Below are 19,584 nucleotides of genomic sequence, written 5' to 3'. Positions count from 1 at the left end.
GACGCACTCGAGTCGGGCCGCCGGCGCCGGCAGAGGGGCCGGGCCGGGCGCCGCGCGCCGAGGCCGGCGCCGGTCGCCTCCAGCCTCGGCCGCCGGCTGCCCGGCGGTACAGCGTCCGCCAGGGGGCGGCTGGCCGCCGGCCGGCCGGCACCGGTCCGGCGCCTCACAACGGCAGAGCGTGCAGCCCGTACAGGCCTAGCTCGGGCAGGTACGGCACCACTTGCGGCATATTACCTGCGTAGGGGAAGCCGAAGCCGGCGTACCCCGAGTAGCCGCGTCCGGCGTAGGCGGCGTACGCGGCCGCCGCTGGGAAGCCTGAAAACACGCCCCGACGAGGTCAGCTCGGGCCGGGGACGGCGCGCGCAAGCGGCGAGGCGCCCGGGGAACGCCGCCCAGTGGCAACGGCAGCTCGGCTCGGAGTCGTTTCACACGTGGCCACGCGCATTGCGCTGTGATGGAGCTTTTCTCCAGACCCGGGCCAACCGAGCGGCGTCCCACTGGTGCGTCTGAACACAGGCAAAGCGCGTATTCACACGGTATGCCGCCAGTGGACTAATAGCGTCTATAGACTATCCACTCCCCAACCTGGCGGCAACTAGCCGTCTAAGTTTATATTAGTGCTATGGATTGAGTGCATCCAGCTGGTATTTAGCAATCTACACAGCCTATGCTAACGTATTGTTCCACTGTGGCATCAAGGAAACCGCTACTTATGAGAGAGACAGGGATATACGGTCACATATCCTAAGCAGCTTTATCCACGTTTGCAATGTGCACCATATCGGCAACGGACTTGTCCATGGAGTATTACGTTACTCCGCTTCGGGAGCCAGGAAAACGCAAGGTCAACTCAATTCGGTCCCTCCTTCTCAGTTGTTAATGTTAGAAGCCCAGAGACGAACTCAAGCCCAAAGCCCCAGAAAAGAAAAAGCACTTTAGAACAAAGACACCGGGGACAGAGGAAGCAAAGTGAACCCAGCAGCCATGCAGAAGTGACGGTCGCCCACAAAAAGCAAGAGGACATGACGCGTGTGGTGAGACATTGCTAAACTACCGAGAAATCAAGTAATGTTCACTGTCCGGGGTCTATTCTACAAGCACTACGACTGATTGCTGCTCTTTGTTTGGTCGGGGGCGCCCAGCTTGTCTCGAATACACAGCGCAGTGTTTTGAGGCGGGCCTGAAATCCCGTCTGGCCACTCAGCAGCGGCCAGTTGACCGCATTATCGGCGTGGATTTCTCCCACAGAGGGAGCGGACCGGGCGGCGGCCATATTGGTCGGCCGACCCGAACGTGGGACGAGACGGGCCCGCTCCCGCCAGACCAGCAGTCAGCCCGTCACTACCGAGAGGAATCTGATGGAATGAATGGTACGTACCGTTCTGTCGCACCCCCAGTGACCACACTAGTCTGCAATGTGAAGATGCACGGCGCCACGCGTCCGAGACCCGTGAACCCATGGATTATTTCGCGTCGAGTGGATGGGGCAGCGCACGGGGTGGGGGCGTCGCGCGCGCCGCTGGAGCGGACGCGCCGGCCGCGCCAATTTCAGGGGGCAATTTTGGGCGCCAGCGGCACTACGTTGTGGGCACTGGGTTGTGGCGATCTACGACTAGCTAAGGGGTGTTGATGCTAGGGCGTCTAGTTAGAAAAGTAACGGAGCGCGACACTACCGAAGCGTCGCGCGCCTCTGCTACGGCGAGGTGACTTGGCCCGCCGTGGCCGGCCCCATCCGTCAAATAATCCATGGGTTGTGTGATGCAACTCATAAAAATAAACTTTACGAAGAGACGACGAGACCAAACGGAGGTAGTGAGGTCACTGGGAGCTCGTGCCAAGATTGCCATGCCGCCCACCAGCCAATCAACATCAGCTTTACATCTGAGTCAGCCAATCGGGCCTTCCCGCACCTGAGACAGGCACAGATTTTCATCGTTCGGCAGGTGCATACGATTATTAAGGAGCCCAATCGACTACGAACTACCACTACTGCACTACTACAACTACGGACTACAAACTACAGATTAGCCGTATCGTTGGGGACGGATTAGAAAATGGACAGAAAATAATCGCTTCTCGCATTTATTGAGTGAAAGAGGTTAAATACAAAGCTAACGACATGTATTCAGACAAAAAGGAGGCCTTGGCACAAAGCAAAAGAGTCTCCTCCCCCGCTGCTCGGGGGCGGCATATATGGGGAGATAGAGAAGTGGAGACCGGAGACCGGAGACCGGGGGACACTGGTGGGGGCCGGATGGAGACGCCCCCGCCCCGCGGGGGCGCGCCAGACTCGTGTGGTCACGTGGGGGTGCCGACGCCTAACTAAACCGCGGCACGGGTCGGCGCAACACAGCAGAAGCACGACAGAGAGGTACGGCTAATATCAAAACACGAGAGCGCCGCGCGGCGGACCCGCCTCCGGCTGCGCCAGACTAGCTGGCTCGTTGTATGTATTCACCATCACAAACTGGGCGACTAGCGCTACTCGTCGGGGCCACACAGCCACCCACCAGTCTCCCCTCAGCCAAACGAGTACACAGTCCATCGCGGCGCAACACTACGGGAAACCAACGACAAAACGCGACCAATGCACGACCACAACAGTCTGATCGGCCACGCTCACGCACGCACATTCTGCCAACACAGTCACCAAAGTGGCATCAAGTCTAAAATATATAACACTGCGTCTTTTCCTGCTGCCTTTAAGTACACATACTGATCAAGTACTAAAGCAAACCGACCGTAAGTACTCGTACATACAAAGAAAGGATTTCAGCCAACGCTAGAAGAGTGGCCTACAACACAGGTGGTTGGAAAACCAGTTAAAACGGCTCAAAACTCACTCAAACTCAATGGTCAGACGGCGCAAATGAGACTAACCCTCTTGAGCATTTAAATGGAATTCTCTCGGAAACTGTATCCCTCTAAAGGCTCGAGAAGGGCACACGTGAGGCTTTCCCGGCCGCCCGGTCGGCCGGCGGCGCGCGCTCTACTCCCGGTGGACTGAGAGGCGGCACACTACGCCAGGGTCGTCAGGAGGGCAGATGTTGTAACCCCGCAAACCACCAGATAGAAAACTCAGGGGTTTGTACTATTGCTGCTCCATACTAATTTGGAAGACACTGGCCGTTAGCAGTCGGCGCTTAAGTTTCACTAGTTCGGCTAAAGCTCGGCTAGGTCCCGCTAGCGACAAGTGCACTGGTGGACGCCCTGTCCGCGTGGCTGTGACGTACGGCACGGAAGCTGGGCTGAAGAGAGCTCGAGGCGTTGTGAAAAGACAGAGAGCCACAGATGCAGGGAAGAGTGGGTTAGTGTCGGCGACATCGCTCGGCTACCAGTACCAAAATAACTGTGTATAAAATTGGAATCGTCAGGCACCGAATGGCGCTAACTATCAGACTAATCCGTGTCTAAATTTCGTCTCTCTAGATAGCTAGGAAGGCTAAACTATTTCGAGTACAAAATTGAAGGACATTTTGGTGCCTGCAGTAGCAGCGCCGAGAACACGACCGCTGATAAATGATCGGAAACAAAGACAAACACGCCTGTTGCAGTTTGGTAGGTGGCAGCCAATAACACGTGACCCTGAGAGGCCAATGGGTTGTCGCCTTCAGAGCCATTTCTCTTTTACGAAGCGTCGAAGATGTCGACCGTCAGCACAAACTCACGAGATGCGCCTGGCGAGTATCATAAATGAACAGTCGGCAATCGAGAATGCCAGTGTCACCTCCCGAATGGGGACAGCGCAAAATAGCCTCACAGGTAGGGGTGGAACACTTCAAATAACGAGATTCAAGCTAGCGTCGTATAACACAGATATACAACAGCACAAAGACATGCATGTCTTTTACTTTGTTCGTTATTACTGCCGTTATTGCTACGCGTTCGTCCCTCCTTATTACCGGCCGGAGACAGCGTGTATCATACATGGCGCACGGGCGACGAACGCGACGCTCGGTGCCGCGCCATAGTCCCGCGCCACGACCGCCGTGAGCGCGCGCGCGCCCGCCTACAGCCCGACAGGGATCTGGTAGTACTGGTCGAACCCGAGGCCAGCCATGGCGGGCACTGTGTGCACGGCGGGCGGAGCGGCGCCCAGGCCGCCGGCGAACAGCTTCTTGCAGCTGGCCAGGTCGAAGCCATGCAGCGTACCGGCCAGGCCGACCTGGCCCAGGCCGTGGGCGCCGAGCAGCGGCGCCGACTGTAGCGCGGCGGCCGGCGCGCTGGCCACGCACGCCGCCTGCACCGACGTCGGCACCGAGTACGGGCTGTACCGGTAGGCGGCCAGCGACGGTAGACCGGGCGCCACCAGCACCAACTCACCGTAGCCGCCGCGCGCGGCCGCGCGACCGCGCGCCAGGGTCTGCGGCAGCATCACCTCCTTCGGCTGCGCTTTCTTGCACTCCACCTGGAACGGGACGGTGCCGGCGAGCGGTGTCAGTGGGCGGCGCCCCTCTCGGGGAGCGCGGCACCCCTCCCCCCTCCGGCCAGGTCACGCTCTCGCATTGGTCGGTTGATGGTCCTCTGGCAGCAGGCCATGGCAGGTCGGGTCAGGTCATGGCAGGACGAATCTCACCCACGGTAGCCTGCATCCCACGGTGCAGCTCTCCGGTCGCGCGAGTGCAACTAAAGACGCTGACAACATTCTGGTCTGGTGCAGGGCGGGTCGCTCGAACCGTTCAGTCCACGCATCGCGATAAGATCCGTTCTTAAAATGAACGCCGTTGCGGAAAATTCGAAACGAAAATAAAAGTTAATGACACATCATTCGGAGCACGCACCGGTGGCGGAGCCAAATGGTTGAGCGCCCGCCATTGCGGGCCCTCGACTGGCTGAAGTGTCAACTCTATTTGAAGTCTGCGTGTGCGGCAGCCTATCGCGGTGCGGCCCAGTGAGACCCATTCGCGCTGATTCCACAACACAAAGGACATAAATCTGCCAGCAAACTATTTTGGATGGCGAGACATTCAAAAGCCCGGTCGATTCATTCGGAGCTTAAGTCGGTGCCCGGGCGCCCTCTCAATGCGGAATTTATTCCAAAAGTGGGCGCCTTGTCAGCAGAATGAAAAGATGAAATCGGCGCCTGCCGATTCGGGCAATCCCGCTCCGTCAGGCGCTCTATACACTTACGCGACAGATCCCATTCAGGCGCGGATCTGAATTATTCAGCTTGGCCGACCCCGTGCGCCCTCCTGAACTCAGCGCATGCGCAGTGGGCACCAATATGCGGCCTGACTCGACGCAAATACCAGGCCAGCGCAGCTCAGCCCAGCTCAAACTCGGAACGAGTTCTCTTTACCCGGCCGTTTTTACTGCTGTCTTTACTTTCACTGTTATTTGCCACACTCGCCGCGTCGATCGATGCGATTTTCCGGTTAAGACGAGCCGCCTGAGCGACCGCTCGCGCCGCCACCCAACAAACTCGAGCTGTTGGCGGCAGCGGCGGCGGCGGCCGAGAGTGACCGGCCGGTACCGGTGGGACGCGCGTGCCGACGGCCCCGTCCCGACAGCGGGAGCTGCGGGCCGCGCCGCCGGACCGCGCCGTCGGGTCGCGGCCGACGCTGGAGCGGCGCCGCCCTCCTGTCGGCCGCGACGCTCCGGCTGCAGACAGGCCGCCGGCTGCAGGCGGGCCACCGCCGTTCGCCGCGGCTCGCCGCCTTTTACGGCCGATCAACGGAAGGCTCGTCTGGCAACGGTGCCAACGCACACAGCCGGCCGGATCAGAGCACAGGCCCTGCCCTGTCCTCCCCGAGCGCCGAGCGGACCCAGAGCGGCTCTCCAGGCTCACATGCTGCCCGACGCCCGGACGCCGACGCTCCGGACGGCCCACGCTGTTTAGCTTTAGGCCTTTTCGTTTTCCTTCACTTTTCCAGCCGAGGGTACCCCATACCTCTCCATCCCGTCGCAGATCCACACGTAATCGCACTCTGCCAATCCGACGGCACGACGGTGGGATGCGACACAGAAGAAAGCCCCGCATTTAGAGAGGAGCCGTGGACGATTTTCTCTTTGGGGCCAACAAAAATGGCCGAACAAAGCAGCCTCATCGGCTTATTGCTCCAAGCTTTTTTCGCTAAAAATCTGCGGAACGTTTCATTGAACAATGCTGAAACAACGAAAGGGCTTCGCGGCTTACAAGATTCGTTTAGGACATAAAACGCCAGACCAGTCTACCATAAGACGCCAATCAGGGACAATGATCGACGTTGTGACAGCACAAGCACCCGGGCTCAGAAAATTGCGGACAAAAAACGCCAGAGCGCCCGGTCATTTCTGTGTTGCAAGCACCACACACTCCACACACTTTGATCACGAGAAATTGCGTACTTTCTTTGATACCTTACGTCGAACACTAAACCATTTTCCTTTTGCTGACGGTGGTTGAGCAGACTACCAAAAACCAATACAAATCACGAACAGTAGCCCGTACGCCATCAAAAAACTTCACCACTGCGTCCCGCCCTTGCCCGCCGTATCCCGACAGATTGTGACATCAGATCTGAAAAGCCCAGTCGCCTGGGCCCGCCGCCGCTGCTAGACCACGCTGTGCGGCCCATAAAGAGCCCGCCCGCGGGGCGACCGGAAGCCATGACCCTCCGCGGAGGCGCCGAAGCGCAGCCCAGAACGGCACTCACCATCTTGTTATTGATCTCGTGGAAGTGGATCTCGCACACCTTGTCGACCACGTCCTCGTTCTCGAACGTGACGAAGCCGAAGCCTGCGACAGAGGGCCGGTGGTTAGCTGGGGACGGCCGCGGCGCGTCGCCATCGACGCGGGCCAAATCATCGGCGACAAATTCCTCCGCGCGGCCGATGGACCCGCGGCGTAAGGGCGGCCAGGCTGCGGGAAATCGACACTTAGGGAGCCATGTAAATCTTCTGGCCGCGACGTTATAACTATGATTCAGCGCGAGCGACGGCCGTCTCGGCGGGGCCGGCCATGCTCCGAGCCGAGTGGATTCGCCGCCCAGAGCACGGGTTTATTATCATTGCAGGCGACTGCCGCCGGCACATATGGATCCATTCCCAGCAGTGCTGCGGGGGATACGATTGTTCTGTGCAAATAGTTCAGAGAAATATCCCGTCCAGATTCGGGGCAAATTGACCGAGTGGGACGGCGAGCAGTCGGAATTAAATGATGACCGCGCGCGGTGGCCGACGGTGCTCCCCGCGCGCCACTAAAGGCCGCCGCCGAGGGCTCGTCGCCGCCGCCACGATGGCGCCCCTCCATCTCGAGGGCGTGCAAACAGATAAATAAGCGGCCGTCGCGACGACGCCTGGTGGGGCGGCCACGCGAGGTCGGCGCCCAGCGGCGCACAAGTCAGGGGTTTAGAAGGCGGCGGCACTGGCTGGCAGAGGGTGAGACGAACCAACCGGCAGAGGATGGGACAGACCGGCCGGCCGGCAGAGCGTGGGGCAAACAAGCCCGCAGAGGGTGGCACAAGCCGGCCCGCTGAGGGCGGCAACAGAGAGGACAGGCGGGAGAGAGAAAGAGAGAGGAGAAAGAGCAAGGCGCGTATTGATCTCAGTGCCGACGGGTCATCCGTCTGCCCATCCTGCCCGCCTGCTGACTAGGCACAACACGGCACTGACCAGTCCGGCCGGCGCCGGGAAAATAACCGGCCAGCGTTTACCGAGTGACCGGAGGCCGACCAAGCAACCCAATGGCGCCTGGACTGCGCTGTTCCCATCTACTTGCTAATGCGGCCGTGGACTACCATGCACAAGCTGCACAAACACGAAGCGGATGGCAGTAAACCATCCCGGTCCGGGCCGAGCATCTCGGCTGAGAACCGCGCCAGATCGCTAGAACTTTCCCGAAGTTCACGGCCAATGCAGCGCTTTCCGACGCTCGAGGAGTCGCACTTAATGTCTGTGAACCCGACCATTACATTGCCTGCAGGCGCCGCAGTCCATGCCTCTAGCAGCGCTCTTGACAGCTGATATCTATTCGTGTGCGAGACCAGGCGGGACCATCGGCTTCGGGGCAGGTGGGTGTGGAAGCGATAACACCCGGTTTGCTCGGGCAAGTCAACATTTCGTCATTTTCCCATCGAAAAACACCGGTCCCCACAGTATTGCCACAGGCCACCACCTCTCACGGAAATCCAGGCGAGTTGCTTACGGGGGGCCCTGTAATCATCTGGTGCGGACCTTTGACCATTTGGTGCTGACCGTGATCATCTGATGCGGACCTTTTGGCAAGGTTCATGTGCCCATCTGTGGTGATCCGTGTAGGTCTGATCAGAATCTGGCACACAGCTGTTTGTAGCGTTTGGTGTACCTGACAGGCATGGATGGTGGCTGACCCGACAGGCGCGGGTGGTGGCCGAGGTGTGAGACCGCCGTGCCGTCCCGACGCGATCCTGGCGCGGCCTGACGCCCGGCGCGGCGGCCGGGGCCGACAGGGCCAGATGACCGCGCCAATCGCGCGCGACAAGACGGGTGAAGCCCCATTACGAGCGGACGGGAGCGGGCCGATCGACCCCTCACGCGCCCACCCTCGCCGCGCCGCGCACCAGGCCGGTATCAATCAGGACCACCGCACGAGGAGATTTCCGGTGATCGGACGCGAGAGGGAGGCCGAGGGAGGCCGGGGGAGGGCCGAAGGAGGCCGGGGGAGGGCGCGGGGAGGGTCGCGCACCGCTGGCCGCCGCCATCATCGCACACACGCCCCGTCGGGAGTGCCACCGGAGGGACGCGCCGCCGCTGGCGCCGGCCGGCCGGCGGGAGGGCGAGGCAGGCGGCGGAGGAGCGGCCTGCCTGCCTGCCTGCCGGAGGACGGGCCCGGCGACGCCCGCTGCGGGGGCGCCGCTCACGGTCTGGGCCACGGACGCATCACGGGTGCTCTCCCCTGACGGTCCGCTCGTCCGCGCTGCACAGCGCCGCCGTGGCGGCCAACGCCCCACACGCGCCGCGCCATGACGCTAAGATCGACGCACGATGGGGTGGAAGTGGATGGATGCGCGACGCCGCACAGTTCACGGCAGGCACCACAATCACAGCGTGAAGCACGCTCTGCAGCGTTGACTGAGCACATTGCACTAAAATGTGTGACATTGCACTAAACACGTCATAGACGCGGGCGGACCCTTGCAGGCGGGCAGGTGCTTTGCATGACCCAGATGTCAGGTGGGGCAATGCGCTCCCGATGTCATGACCTTTGACACAACGAATATCCAGCCATTACTGGCACAATGTTTGTGAGCTCCGAAGGTCGTAAAAACCCCACGCCGACTTGTCGTTCCCACATAACATTCGTGGCCAGCATCGCTGACGTGAAGCGCACAGTGTGGGAAACGCTGGCAAAACTGGTCACGTATTCCACGTATTTCCGTACATGCCAATTCATTGTCATGCACTTGGCAAGCAATAGCTGGCAGACGCACTCGGCCAGTCGCGCAGAGTGCTGACCCGGCCCCCGGGTGGGGTCGTTACGCGTCGCTCGCGGACAGCGCGAGTTCATCGCAGCAACACCATGGGGAGAAACGCTGGTGACGCAGGGTCACTGGCGGATGCGAGTCGTCCCCTAAACCCTAGCATCGTGCTAGGGTTTAGGGCACGTGGATAAACTCTAGCATCGTGCTGCATCCCTCGCCGCCCCACTCCATACAACTGCCCGAAGCACGAGCTGGTCCAAACACCGACCATTGTCACTGACGAGTAGTGGTTGAACGCAGCAAAGACGTGGGATTGATCGAGTTGTAATTGAAGCAGCCCTGGACGCGAAACAGAGTGTTGCTCGCGCAGTGCTGCGTATTACCGTTGGATGGATGTGCTCTGCACCAAGCACAGGTTTATGTACAGACCAAACCAGACCCCAGCCATTTGTCCAAAAATAGAGCGACTCGTGTTTGCCACGTGTAATATGACCACTATGCTCCAGTCGTCCAAAACATACGAGGTCCCTTAAGCAGGGACTGGCGTCGTATTTGTTCATGTAGTACCGATAAATGCCACCAGGGCGGACGGGACAGCATCTCCTCCACGTCGAGCGGCGGGGTCGACGGCAAAAACAGACAATTAAATTATCACACCACACCTGGCACGCCGCGATGGCTCACCGAGCGCCGCTAACGACTCACGAACGACACGGCCGCTCGCCCCCGCACGTCCAGCGGCGGCCCCGGGCCCACCGGCAGCCGGGCCGCCGCCGGGGCATCACGTGACCGGCGGCGGCGGACTACCGATGAACCACCGCCGAACCGTCGCCGAGGCGTCACGTGACCAGCGGCGGACCACCTGCGGACCACTCCCAGACCACCGACGGACCACCGGCCGGGGGCGTCACGTGACCAGCGGCCGACCACCGACGGACCATTCCCAGACCACCGCCGGACCATCGACGAACCACCGCCGGGCGTCACGCGACCAGCGGCGGACCACTCCCAGACCACTGCTGGACTGCCGCCGGAGCGGCGCCGGAGCAGAACAGGACCGGCATGGAACAGCACCAGACCCTCACGGCACACAACCGCTGGACCAGCAGTGGACCAGCGCAGGAGCAGCCGCTGCCGCACCACCACCGCGTCCCAGCCGTGGCAGCGCCGGACCGCGGACAACACACGGCGAGAGGTCTCTCCAAGTCGGTCCGCGTGGAACTGCGCAGGCTCGAGACGCCCGGTCCCCGCCCGGCTGCACAAGACCATCGTGGTGCCACTGAGCCTCCGTGACTCCATCGGCCCCAGGATGGGGGCACTTGGGTACGGCCACCGCGCCGCTCCTCGCCTGCACGGGCAAGGCGGAACATCCGCCGCCGCGTGCTGCGCGCCTCGACGGCCGGCGAATGCCCCGAATGGCCGGAATGGACTGTTGACGATACGGAGCCACCCAATTGCTAACGAGTGACGGAGTACGAGGCGACGGCGGAATGGCGGAATGAATTCAGTTCGGCGGCCCGGCCGTGCCATGCTGTACACGGAATGCAAGCGGCCTGGTTTTTGCTCGGATGGCCTGGAGTTCACCCGAATTAGGTCGCAGATGGATGCATAGTGCGTCAGAAACGAGCGTCATTAAAACAGCAGTGCCATTCTGTTGGGTGTTGAAAAAGCAGGACCGAGACCATTTAAGTCGAGTCCAGCATGAAAAAGCTCAAAATGCGATCTTGTTAAAGATCTTTAGTTAATCAGGATTCAGGCGCTGAGCCCAACTCTCCGAGACGGTGCAAACGTTTGGCCAACGCTGTCGGGGCTTGCACGTGAGCTTGCAACAACTACGATAAAAAACTGTGTATGACGCTAGCTCCTGCAGCGATTTTCATCACCCCAGCCATATGGTGCATACCTCTCATCAAGTCGCGAAGAAAGATGCGCCATGATGAGAGGTCTGCAAATACAATTCCACGACGGGATATCAGTTCCGGGGAGGCGCCGTGCTAACCCACGATGGCGTCGTCCGCGTCCAATCAGTGGCTGACGCGTCCCATCAAGTCGTGAATGCGCCTCGTTTGTCGCGGCGGGGCCCACGGACCGCGGCGAGCCCGCAGAGCCATCCGTCTGGACGGGTCCTGTCCCGGCGGGGCCCACGGACCGCGCCGGGACCGCGGAGTTATCCGTCCGGACGGGTCCTGTCGCGGCGGGGCCAACGGACCGCGCCGGTCACCGGCGGTGCGTGTCACGCGCGACACAGCGGTCCCCGTCAGCTTATTTGTGCTCCAATCGGGTCCGCAGATCCGCCGGTGGCGTCAGGCGACGGGTCCTGGTGACACTCCACCGACGGGACCAGCGCGCTGCCCCAGGGACGCACGCGGCCGGCCGCAGCTTCGGCCGTCCGCCGCTAGATGGGTCTGCCGGCGGGTTCTCCGTCAGCGCCCACCGGATGGGGGTGGGAGGACGAGGAGCAGCCGGCGAGGCAGCGGGCGCCCGGGCGCGCGGCGTCGGAGCCCGGCGGCGTTCCGGCCGCGGCCGCGTCGCGCTCGTGACGCCGGGCGCAACCCGCGCCTCACGAGCGGCACTCCGATCACGCACGGCCGTCATCGACGTCGAGCGGCGCAGGCGCCGGCGAATCCAAACCGGCACGCGGTGTTTGCTGAGAAAATATCGAAGTGTGGGAGAGGGGCGTTGAACCAACGCGGCCTGTCCAGCGTCCGTCCGCCGTGCCCGCGGGCAAATGGGAGTGCTTGGAAACAAAAACAGTCGTGGAAAACTCGAAACAACAGGCCGACGGGCGTCGTGGTGTCGTACGACAGTTCGCTCTGGAATAATCCCGCTCATGCGCGGTCCGGAGACCAGAGATGTTAGGTATGTGTGTTCCGCCGTCGTGATGCAGTCATCTGCGCCGCGTTACAGCATACCAGCGCAGGAATGCCTTTAACGATCTTCGGAAAAATCTGGCGGACTTTCTGAATTCGGCGTGCGACTGTTGAACGCGCACTTGTGTCGGGGCGTTGTCAGTGACGTGCGTTAATCATGCCAATTAAGACTGTACGCGATGAGTTCATATTTCAAGTCCGCGGCAGGAGAACCGGTATTATTACAAGTAACAAAATATCAAAGGAGAAACTGTGTCCTGTGTAAATGGGGTCGCGGGTGGGCGCCAGGTGACCTGAGCAATCTGCGCACTTAACTACGTAACTAGCAGTTGGAAGGAACCAGAAGACGCTACGATGATGAATACATTTACGGGAGCATTGCAAGTATATCGGTTTCATGAAAGCTTCTCCATTAAACGACTTTGATGAACTGGTAATAACTTGCATCATCACAACGCAGGAATATTTCAACGGGAAGCCGGCCACGAAAAAATTAACAGCACGAAAAACATCAACCACAAACGAATACACAAACACACCGGGTAAACATACATGCCGAGAGACATGTTTTCTGCGGCCGTTTCTCCACATTGCTGCACGATTTTGCAGCCGAAGGAATTTCGTTCGCGGAAAGTTTGACTATTTTCTGCTACGGCTGGAGTACGGCGATTCCGACACATGGTTTAGACGCGATACAATATCGAGCTGGAAATGGACGGCTGAAAATTGAATGCCAACTCTCCTCCAAGGGAATGGTCTTTCAAACACCTATTCAAGTTTATCGCTTGAGTCCAGTCGGTATTAGATTCGGTCAAATTTAGATCGAACATCGCCAGGAATTGGAAGAGGCCGAGCTCATCCAAACTGCCATAAAGCAGCCCGCGATTGTAATCCTAGCTCTGCACCGGACCGGCGCACCCCCTTCCCCGCTCCTCGGACACGCCCCCCCCCCCCCCGCTCCGACTAAGCCCCGAAGCGCCAACTTCGGGACGGACGTTCCACGCCGGCCGCGCCGTCGCAGACTTCTGTCATGACAACAGGACGTCTGGCTTTAACGCCGCGCAACTTCAGGCGAGTTCATCTAATTAACGAGGTTTGCTCGAACAATGATGGCTAAATGGTCGCGCCGGTCGAAATTCCTCCGGTCAATGCGGCACCGTCGACAAATGCATTCTCAGAACGGCTGAGTGCAAGCAATCCTGAGAAGTGGTCAACGATTATTGAAACCCGTACGCAAGTGTGTTTGCCTCAAACCAGCACGTGGGTCTGCAAGCGGGGGAACCCCACCGTGACATATGCGCGGCTGCTGAGCAGTTTCCGTATTTCCGAACGAAAAAATGCTCCCGACCTTTTCGCGCAGTGCCAGTGAAATTAAACAACTTTCTACACAGCCAAATCAGTTCTTGTAAAATCAGACTGCTACAATTAAACTTGTGCTATCAAATAACGAACACAGGTCGCCGTAGTGGTACATGGTTTAGGCGTTCCGAGTGGCTTTGAAAATGAAGCCGTGCCAACTGTAGTAGGGATGAAAACAATCCCCGACTACCGGTCTTACCTCGATGTCTGTTGGTCTGCTTGTCAAACATGAGCATGGCATCCTCTATCTGAAAAAGCAAACAGGGATGTCAGTACAATTTATCACCACTGCGAACGACATGACCTAAGCAATATGATCACACAGAATCAGCTGGCCGGAATTTTATGTCTGCAGAATCTTTGATAGAACGGATCCACCGATGTACAGCAACCGATACGCAAACTATGCTTTGGTCAATGTACATGTACAATGTACATCAATGTACATCGGACGCATATCGTCGCCCCGGGCGGTGCCGCACGGCTCTGCGCTGGGCATCACTCGGTAACATCGTCCTCGCGCAGCACGTCCACGCAAATTCCGTCTCCCAGCGAGGCGGCTCGAAAGAGACGTCACTGCCAAGCGCAAATCTGTGTGCAGATCTTTCTGTCACGAGAGTGGCGTCGGCAAGCGGCCTTGCTTCCAAGCGCGACGTAGCGCTATGCGACGTCAGAAAGTCGTGCTTTCCCGCGTGGAGCAGATAAGCTCACCAAAAAGGAAGCCGGGAAATGAAAGGAAATTAAATATGGCGGCGGCACGGCCAGGGAGAAATCAAAGGTGCTGTGTCAAAGAGCTTGCAAAGCAGGCTGCGGGCGAGTGATACCAGGGTCCAGGGGAGGGTGGGGGAGGGCGGGGGAGGGCAGGGCTCACCCGGGAGGAGCAGCGCCTGGCACCGTCCTCGCCGATCAATGACTCCGAAGCCCCGCTACTTTAGCTGGCTTTGTCATGCAAAAAAAGCTCATCAAGAACCGAAATGGATACCCAATATGTCTATGTTAAGTGGGGGCTCTGCAAATTACGCGGCGACGAGCCTGTGGGACCCAGTTGGAGGCGAGAGGCATGACAATGGTGCGGCTTAATTTGGTCATATTTTGACAGAGCGTACCTTACCCCCACCGAATGGAAAACTGTGACGGGTTGATACGGCCTAGCCATTGTAAGCTTCTCGGGCTCCTATTGCATCCAATTGGCAAAGCACTACTCGAAGCGGAGAGACATTCAACCCTGAGAATTGACGAGCGAATATCTTGGGATCTGACAGCCGTTACCAAACGGCAACGTATGAGCCAGTGCTAGCCGACCTACCGTTGTATTTGCTCCGTGCAGAATAAACAATCAACACGGACATAATCCATCAACACCTGCGCCGCATACATCCGAAAAAGCCGAAGCCTCCTGCATAAAACAAGCCTGCTTTCAAGAGAACTAAGCGGGACTTCACCACTACATTGCACGGCTGTAGGCTTGTCCATTACACTGTGTACACCAACGACACTGGGGGCATGCTCAGTGAACATAAACATTTACTACTGACCGAATGAAAGGATCCAAGCGCGGAAATGGCGCGTAAATTTCGCCGCCAAGAGTAGTTCACCTCACTGAGCGGGGGGATGGCGGGGGGGGGGGGAGGTGCGCTGCTGTGGTGCCGCATGACGCCGCGGTTACCTCAAAAGCTGAGCCGAATCGTACGACATGCACGCGCCGACACTGAGCGTTGCCTGGTTTACGTGCACATACTACATTCATCTCTTCCTTGGACCTAGTTTAGTATCCTTTTCGGTCTCAACACGTCTGACAGCAATGAAAGGCTTTCGATTGACCCATTATTTCCTCAAACATGACATTGAGAAGTATGGTAGTTCCTACATTGAGCGTGAAATATGACGTCCTGTCGGGAGGAAAGCCATTAACCTCTCACGATTCATCGAGCTCAAATGCTTACGTCCATTTCGGCGAAGTTTTCACATACTGCACAATCCATCATGATAACAAGCAATTTGTATTCACTAAGTACGGCTTCCCAATAATCACGTAAAATTCAATAAGGACTCCGTCGATACATTATATATCGTTCATTCTCTGTTGGCGGGCACTAACCCCCGACGACGGCGGGATGGCGGGCCTCAAGCGCCGGCGACATACAAAACAGCGGACGCTTCGCGGCAATATGGCTGCTCGCAGCTGCCGCGCCCCGGCTTGCTTCATATGGACAGTCTGGCGTCCGACGCCCGGCTTCAAGTTGGCCCTATTGATTCTCGCCGCCGCGCGACGCGAGCACCTCCGCTGAAGGCGCCGACCGCCGCCCTACCCGTGCCACGGCAACGGCTCACGGAGCACGGGCGGCGAGCACCTCCGCTGAAGGCGCCGACCGCCGCCCTACCCGTGCCACGGCACCGGCTCACGGAGCACGGGCGGCGAGCACCTCCGCTGAAGGCGCCGACCGGCCGCCCTCCCCGTGCCACGGCACCGGCTCACGGAGCACGGGCGGCGAGCTGTGACAGGGCGGCTACCCGCCGACCGGCCGCCCTACCCGTGCCACGGCACCGGCTCACGGGGCACGGGCGGCGAGCTGCGACGGGGCGGCCACCCACCGCCCGAGCCGCCACGGCGGCGGGCGCAATGGGCGTTTTCCCGCCGCCCGGGCCGCCGCGCCGCCACAGAGCACGGGTGTCGAAGTTTGGCTGGCGTTTTCCCGCCGGTCGCGCCGCCGCTCTCCGCACCATCCCGGTCTCTTGACCCCATTAAAGCAGCAACGAACGACGTCGCCTCAACGCGGCTAACGACGCGAAAGCATCCGTCTTGGATTACACGGCGGGCCGAAATAAATGCCGGTGGCCGAATAAATACAGACTCGTGGCCGCGTGGTCAGCGCAGGTCGCGCTTTATGGCGCCCCAGCCCATGACGATGACCTGAATGACCCGCGGGGCGTGCGGGTCGGCCGGGTCATGAGCGTCGCCGGCGCCGGCCGGAGTCCGCCGCGGCCCGCACCAGACAAAGAGCGGCCAGCCCACGCGCCCGGAAAAACGGCGCCGAATGGGCACAGGGCCGGCCGGCGGTTCGCTTCGGCGGCGACCGAGCGGCGCCAGCGCAGCACCCGGGCGCGAGCCACGGCGACGGCCGGCGCTGCGCGGCCCGACGCACGGCGAGGCAAGGGACGGCAGAGCGGACAACAGGGCGCGTAGAAGAGGCGAATGTGAAGTGCGCCACGAACGCACCGTGAAGTGATGACTGATTGGTGGATGAGCTGGGTTCTCGGGTGCCGCGACTGCGTGACCGTGAAGTGTACGACGGAGTGACGAGAAATCGGACCGCGCCGGCAACGTCAGCTGAGAACCACAGGCGTGTCCCAGTTCTGCTCGGCTGCTCCAAGCGCGTCCCGGCCGGCGGTCCCCGGGAGAGGACCGCGGCTGAGCTGGAGGCGGTCCGTCCCGGGCCCCCTGAGCGGCACGACGGCGGCGAAAGGGGCTGCTGCGCTGACGATCGCCGCACCGCTCGGGCGGTGACGCCGGAGCGAGGCCCAGTGCAGAAGAGGCGGCGTCCGGGTCGGAGAGCGTCGCTCAAACCGCCCAGCGCCCGGTCATGAGGCCGACCGGCGACTCTGTGGCCGTTGGACGGGCCGCCACTTATCTCCGAGCAGGCGCAGGCCAGCGCTTTTTGTACGCAGCGAAAAAGAACGAGAGCGGACACGAGCAGAGGGGAAGCACTAGAGTGTCCAAACTCAAGAGGATCAAGCACTAGAGTGTTATCACTTGTCAAACGGATGATATGCCCCCACAACCGGAATGGATCAGAGTGCTGTAAGGGCGAAGTGCTATCGCTATATAGGCTATTTTTGGATCAAGTGCGTAGTTCGCCCATCAGTTAATGAAATGAAATAAAAAGGGCACGTGGGAATGAAACAATTAAAAACGAAACTGCACCCATGAGTGGTGGAGAGTTAACGAGTGGCCTCCCAGATCTCACGCACGGCAGGGGCGTGAAAGAAAGAGCTTGAAAAAGCATTTCCGACGCCAGTGACATCAGTCCTGGAGTCCTCATGAGTCTGAGCGCCCTAAAGAGCCGCACGTTCTGACGCGTCCCAACGGCCTTAACAGCGAGGGCGTCCTTAATGAGGACAAGGGGGTCCCCCAGTGAGGACAAGGCGTGTCCTTCGCGGAGGCAGGGCTGGGGCGGCGGTGGCGGCGGCGGGGGCCGCTCGATGGCCAATTACACGCGCTGCGCTTCCACGCGACTTCGCTCGGCCAGCGCGCAAGTGGAGCGTGCACTTGGGCTCACGCGCTCCACGCCTCCGGGGCGCCGAGCGTGCCGCGGCCAACACGCACTCCGCGGCCAAAACGGAGACGCGCAGCCCGCTCTCTGGAGAGAGCCCGGCGCGCCCGGCCATAACGGGTCAGCTGGTCGGACAAAGCAGCAGTGCTGCGTCTGGCGCACCTAGTCGTTGAAGGGCGTGACGAATAGGCCATGGGTCCTCGCGCCGATCTGCAGACGGCGAGGCACCAGGAGCTAGATTTGTACTCTGTCGGGCGCACCAGTGCTGCGACCAGACATGACTTCAATGCCCTCATGTTGCTTTTTCCCGGGAGCATCCAAGGACTTTAATTGTAAAAGCATTGATTTGTGTATGCAGGGTGGGAACCTTTACCACTGTAGTCGCGCATCGTCAGTAATCCATATATCACAACAGAGGCGTTAATAATAAAATAAGGGTGTGTTTTCGGCTGGACGGCAGCTGTCATTGATGCTAAAGCGCCGGTCTGTTCAGTTATCAAAACACCTGCCACCCTGAGCAAATAAAAGAAACCAACGTCTAATCACAAGACGGGCGCTGGTAGGTGTCAGCCAACGAAGGGCAAACAGGAAAAACTGCGACGATTTACGGCAAAAACCTGCCGTTACAAGTCTTACTCACCCGTCCGAACTGTTCGAAGTAGTTTTTGACGTCTTCGAGCGTGCTGGGTGCGGAGAGGCCGCCCACAAATATCTTCTTGGTTCGGGTGACCATCTGGAAGGAAGAGAGCACGGTGTCAGTCAGCGGTGCCAGTGTCAGTGTCACGGTGTCAGTCAGCCCGGTCCCGAGCACCGACCGCCAGCCAACGCGCGTCTGAGCGGCGGCCGGCGAACAGCATGTCCGCACGAGCGCCGGCAAAAACTCGGATGGCTGCGATTAGGGCGCCGTCGGGAAACTGCTGTCAAAACACCGGCCGTCCGGACAGGCGCCGACTGCTCTTACAAGACTCGGCGCGAGCAAAACACGCGCCGCATGAGCGGGGCGCGGCGCGGCAGGGCGCGGCGCGGCGGCGGCGGCGGCGCGTGGGTCACCGGAGCGTGCGTCCCGCCGGCGCAGGTCGCCGGGTCACGCGATAGGTCGCGGAGCGCGACGGAGCGGTGCACGGCAGGCCCGGCCGCCCGGAACGGCGGCCGCTTCAGCGCCGGTGCACCTGCCGCCGCGGCGCCGGCCGGCCGGCGCGCGGCCGTCTAGTGATGGCGTCCGGCGCCTGCGGTCGGGCTGCACGGCTCGGCCGTGGCGTCGGCGCTGGGGCGGAGTCGGGCGGGCGGTGTCGGTGGTGCAGGGCTCGGTGGGTGGTGTGGGCGAGCGGTCAGGTGGGACCCGGGCCCGGCGGGGCGGTGACAGGATTTGATGGGTGATGTCTGGTGGGGTGCATTGGGGTCAGAGAGATGCGCCGGTGCTTGATTAGTTAACCAGAGAGATGCACTTGGCACGCTTCATGTCATGCGTGGGACGTGACACAGCTGACTTCCCATTTCCATTCGTCGACCCCGACCGTGTAAATCGACGCCAATCGTTGCACGTGCCGTACACTAAAGCCCCCTCGATTCCAGACGCTTGCTTGCAAGGTCACCGTGAGTATTGAGCGGCTTTCTTAGAACTCATGCGTGGGCACATGCATTAAAAATTATCTTTATAAACTTAGAGCGTACGTGATCAAGCGCACGGCGTTGATATTGACCCAT

The 19,584-nt window shown here is 60.0% G+C and overlaps 1 protein-coding gene across 1 annotated transcript in view; it reads right to left on the bottom strand.

Annotated features, from left to right (window-relative positions):
- The window catches only part of LOC119091149 (RNA-binding protein Musashi homolog Rbp6), a 39,399-nt gene extending 20,786 nt beyond the window's left edge, over window positions 1-18,613 (bottom strand). Inside the window, exons 1-5 of the mRNA XM_037213812.1 lie at window positions 18,521-18,613; window positions 13,809-13,857; window positions 6,636-6,718; window positions 4,324-4,408; window positions 235-315 (exon numbers count right to left, since the gene is read on the bottom strand). Coding sequence (XP_037069707.1) covers window positions 235-315; window positions 4,324-4,408; window positions 6,636-6,718; window positions 13,809-13,857; window positions 18,521-18,613 — 391 coding nt within the window. The remainder of the gene's footprint in view (window positions 1-234; window positions 316-4,323; window positions 4,409-6,635; window positions 6,719-13,808; window positions 13,858-18,520) is intronic.
- Window positions 18,614-19,584: the final 971 nt, after the last annotated feature.

Source organism: Pollicipes pollicipes, unplaced genomic scaffold, assembly GCF_011947565.3.
Source record: "Pollicipes pollicipes isolate AB1234 unplaced genomic scaffold, Ppol_2.1 Scaffold_3319;HRSCAF=3898_pilon_pilon_pilon, whole genome shotgun sequence".
Taxonomy (NCBI): domain Eukaryota; kingdom Metazoa; phylum Arthropoda; class Thecostraca; order Pollicipedomorpha; family Pollicipedidae; genus Pollicipes; species Pollicipes pollicipes.
This window is presented reverse-complemented; position numbering and strand designations above follow the sequence as displayed.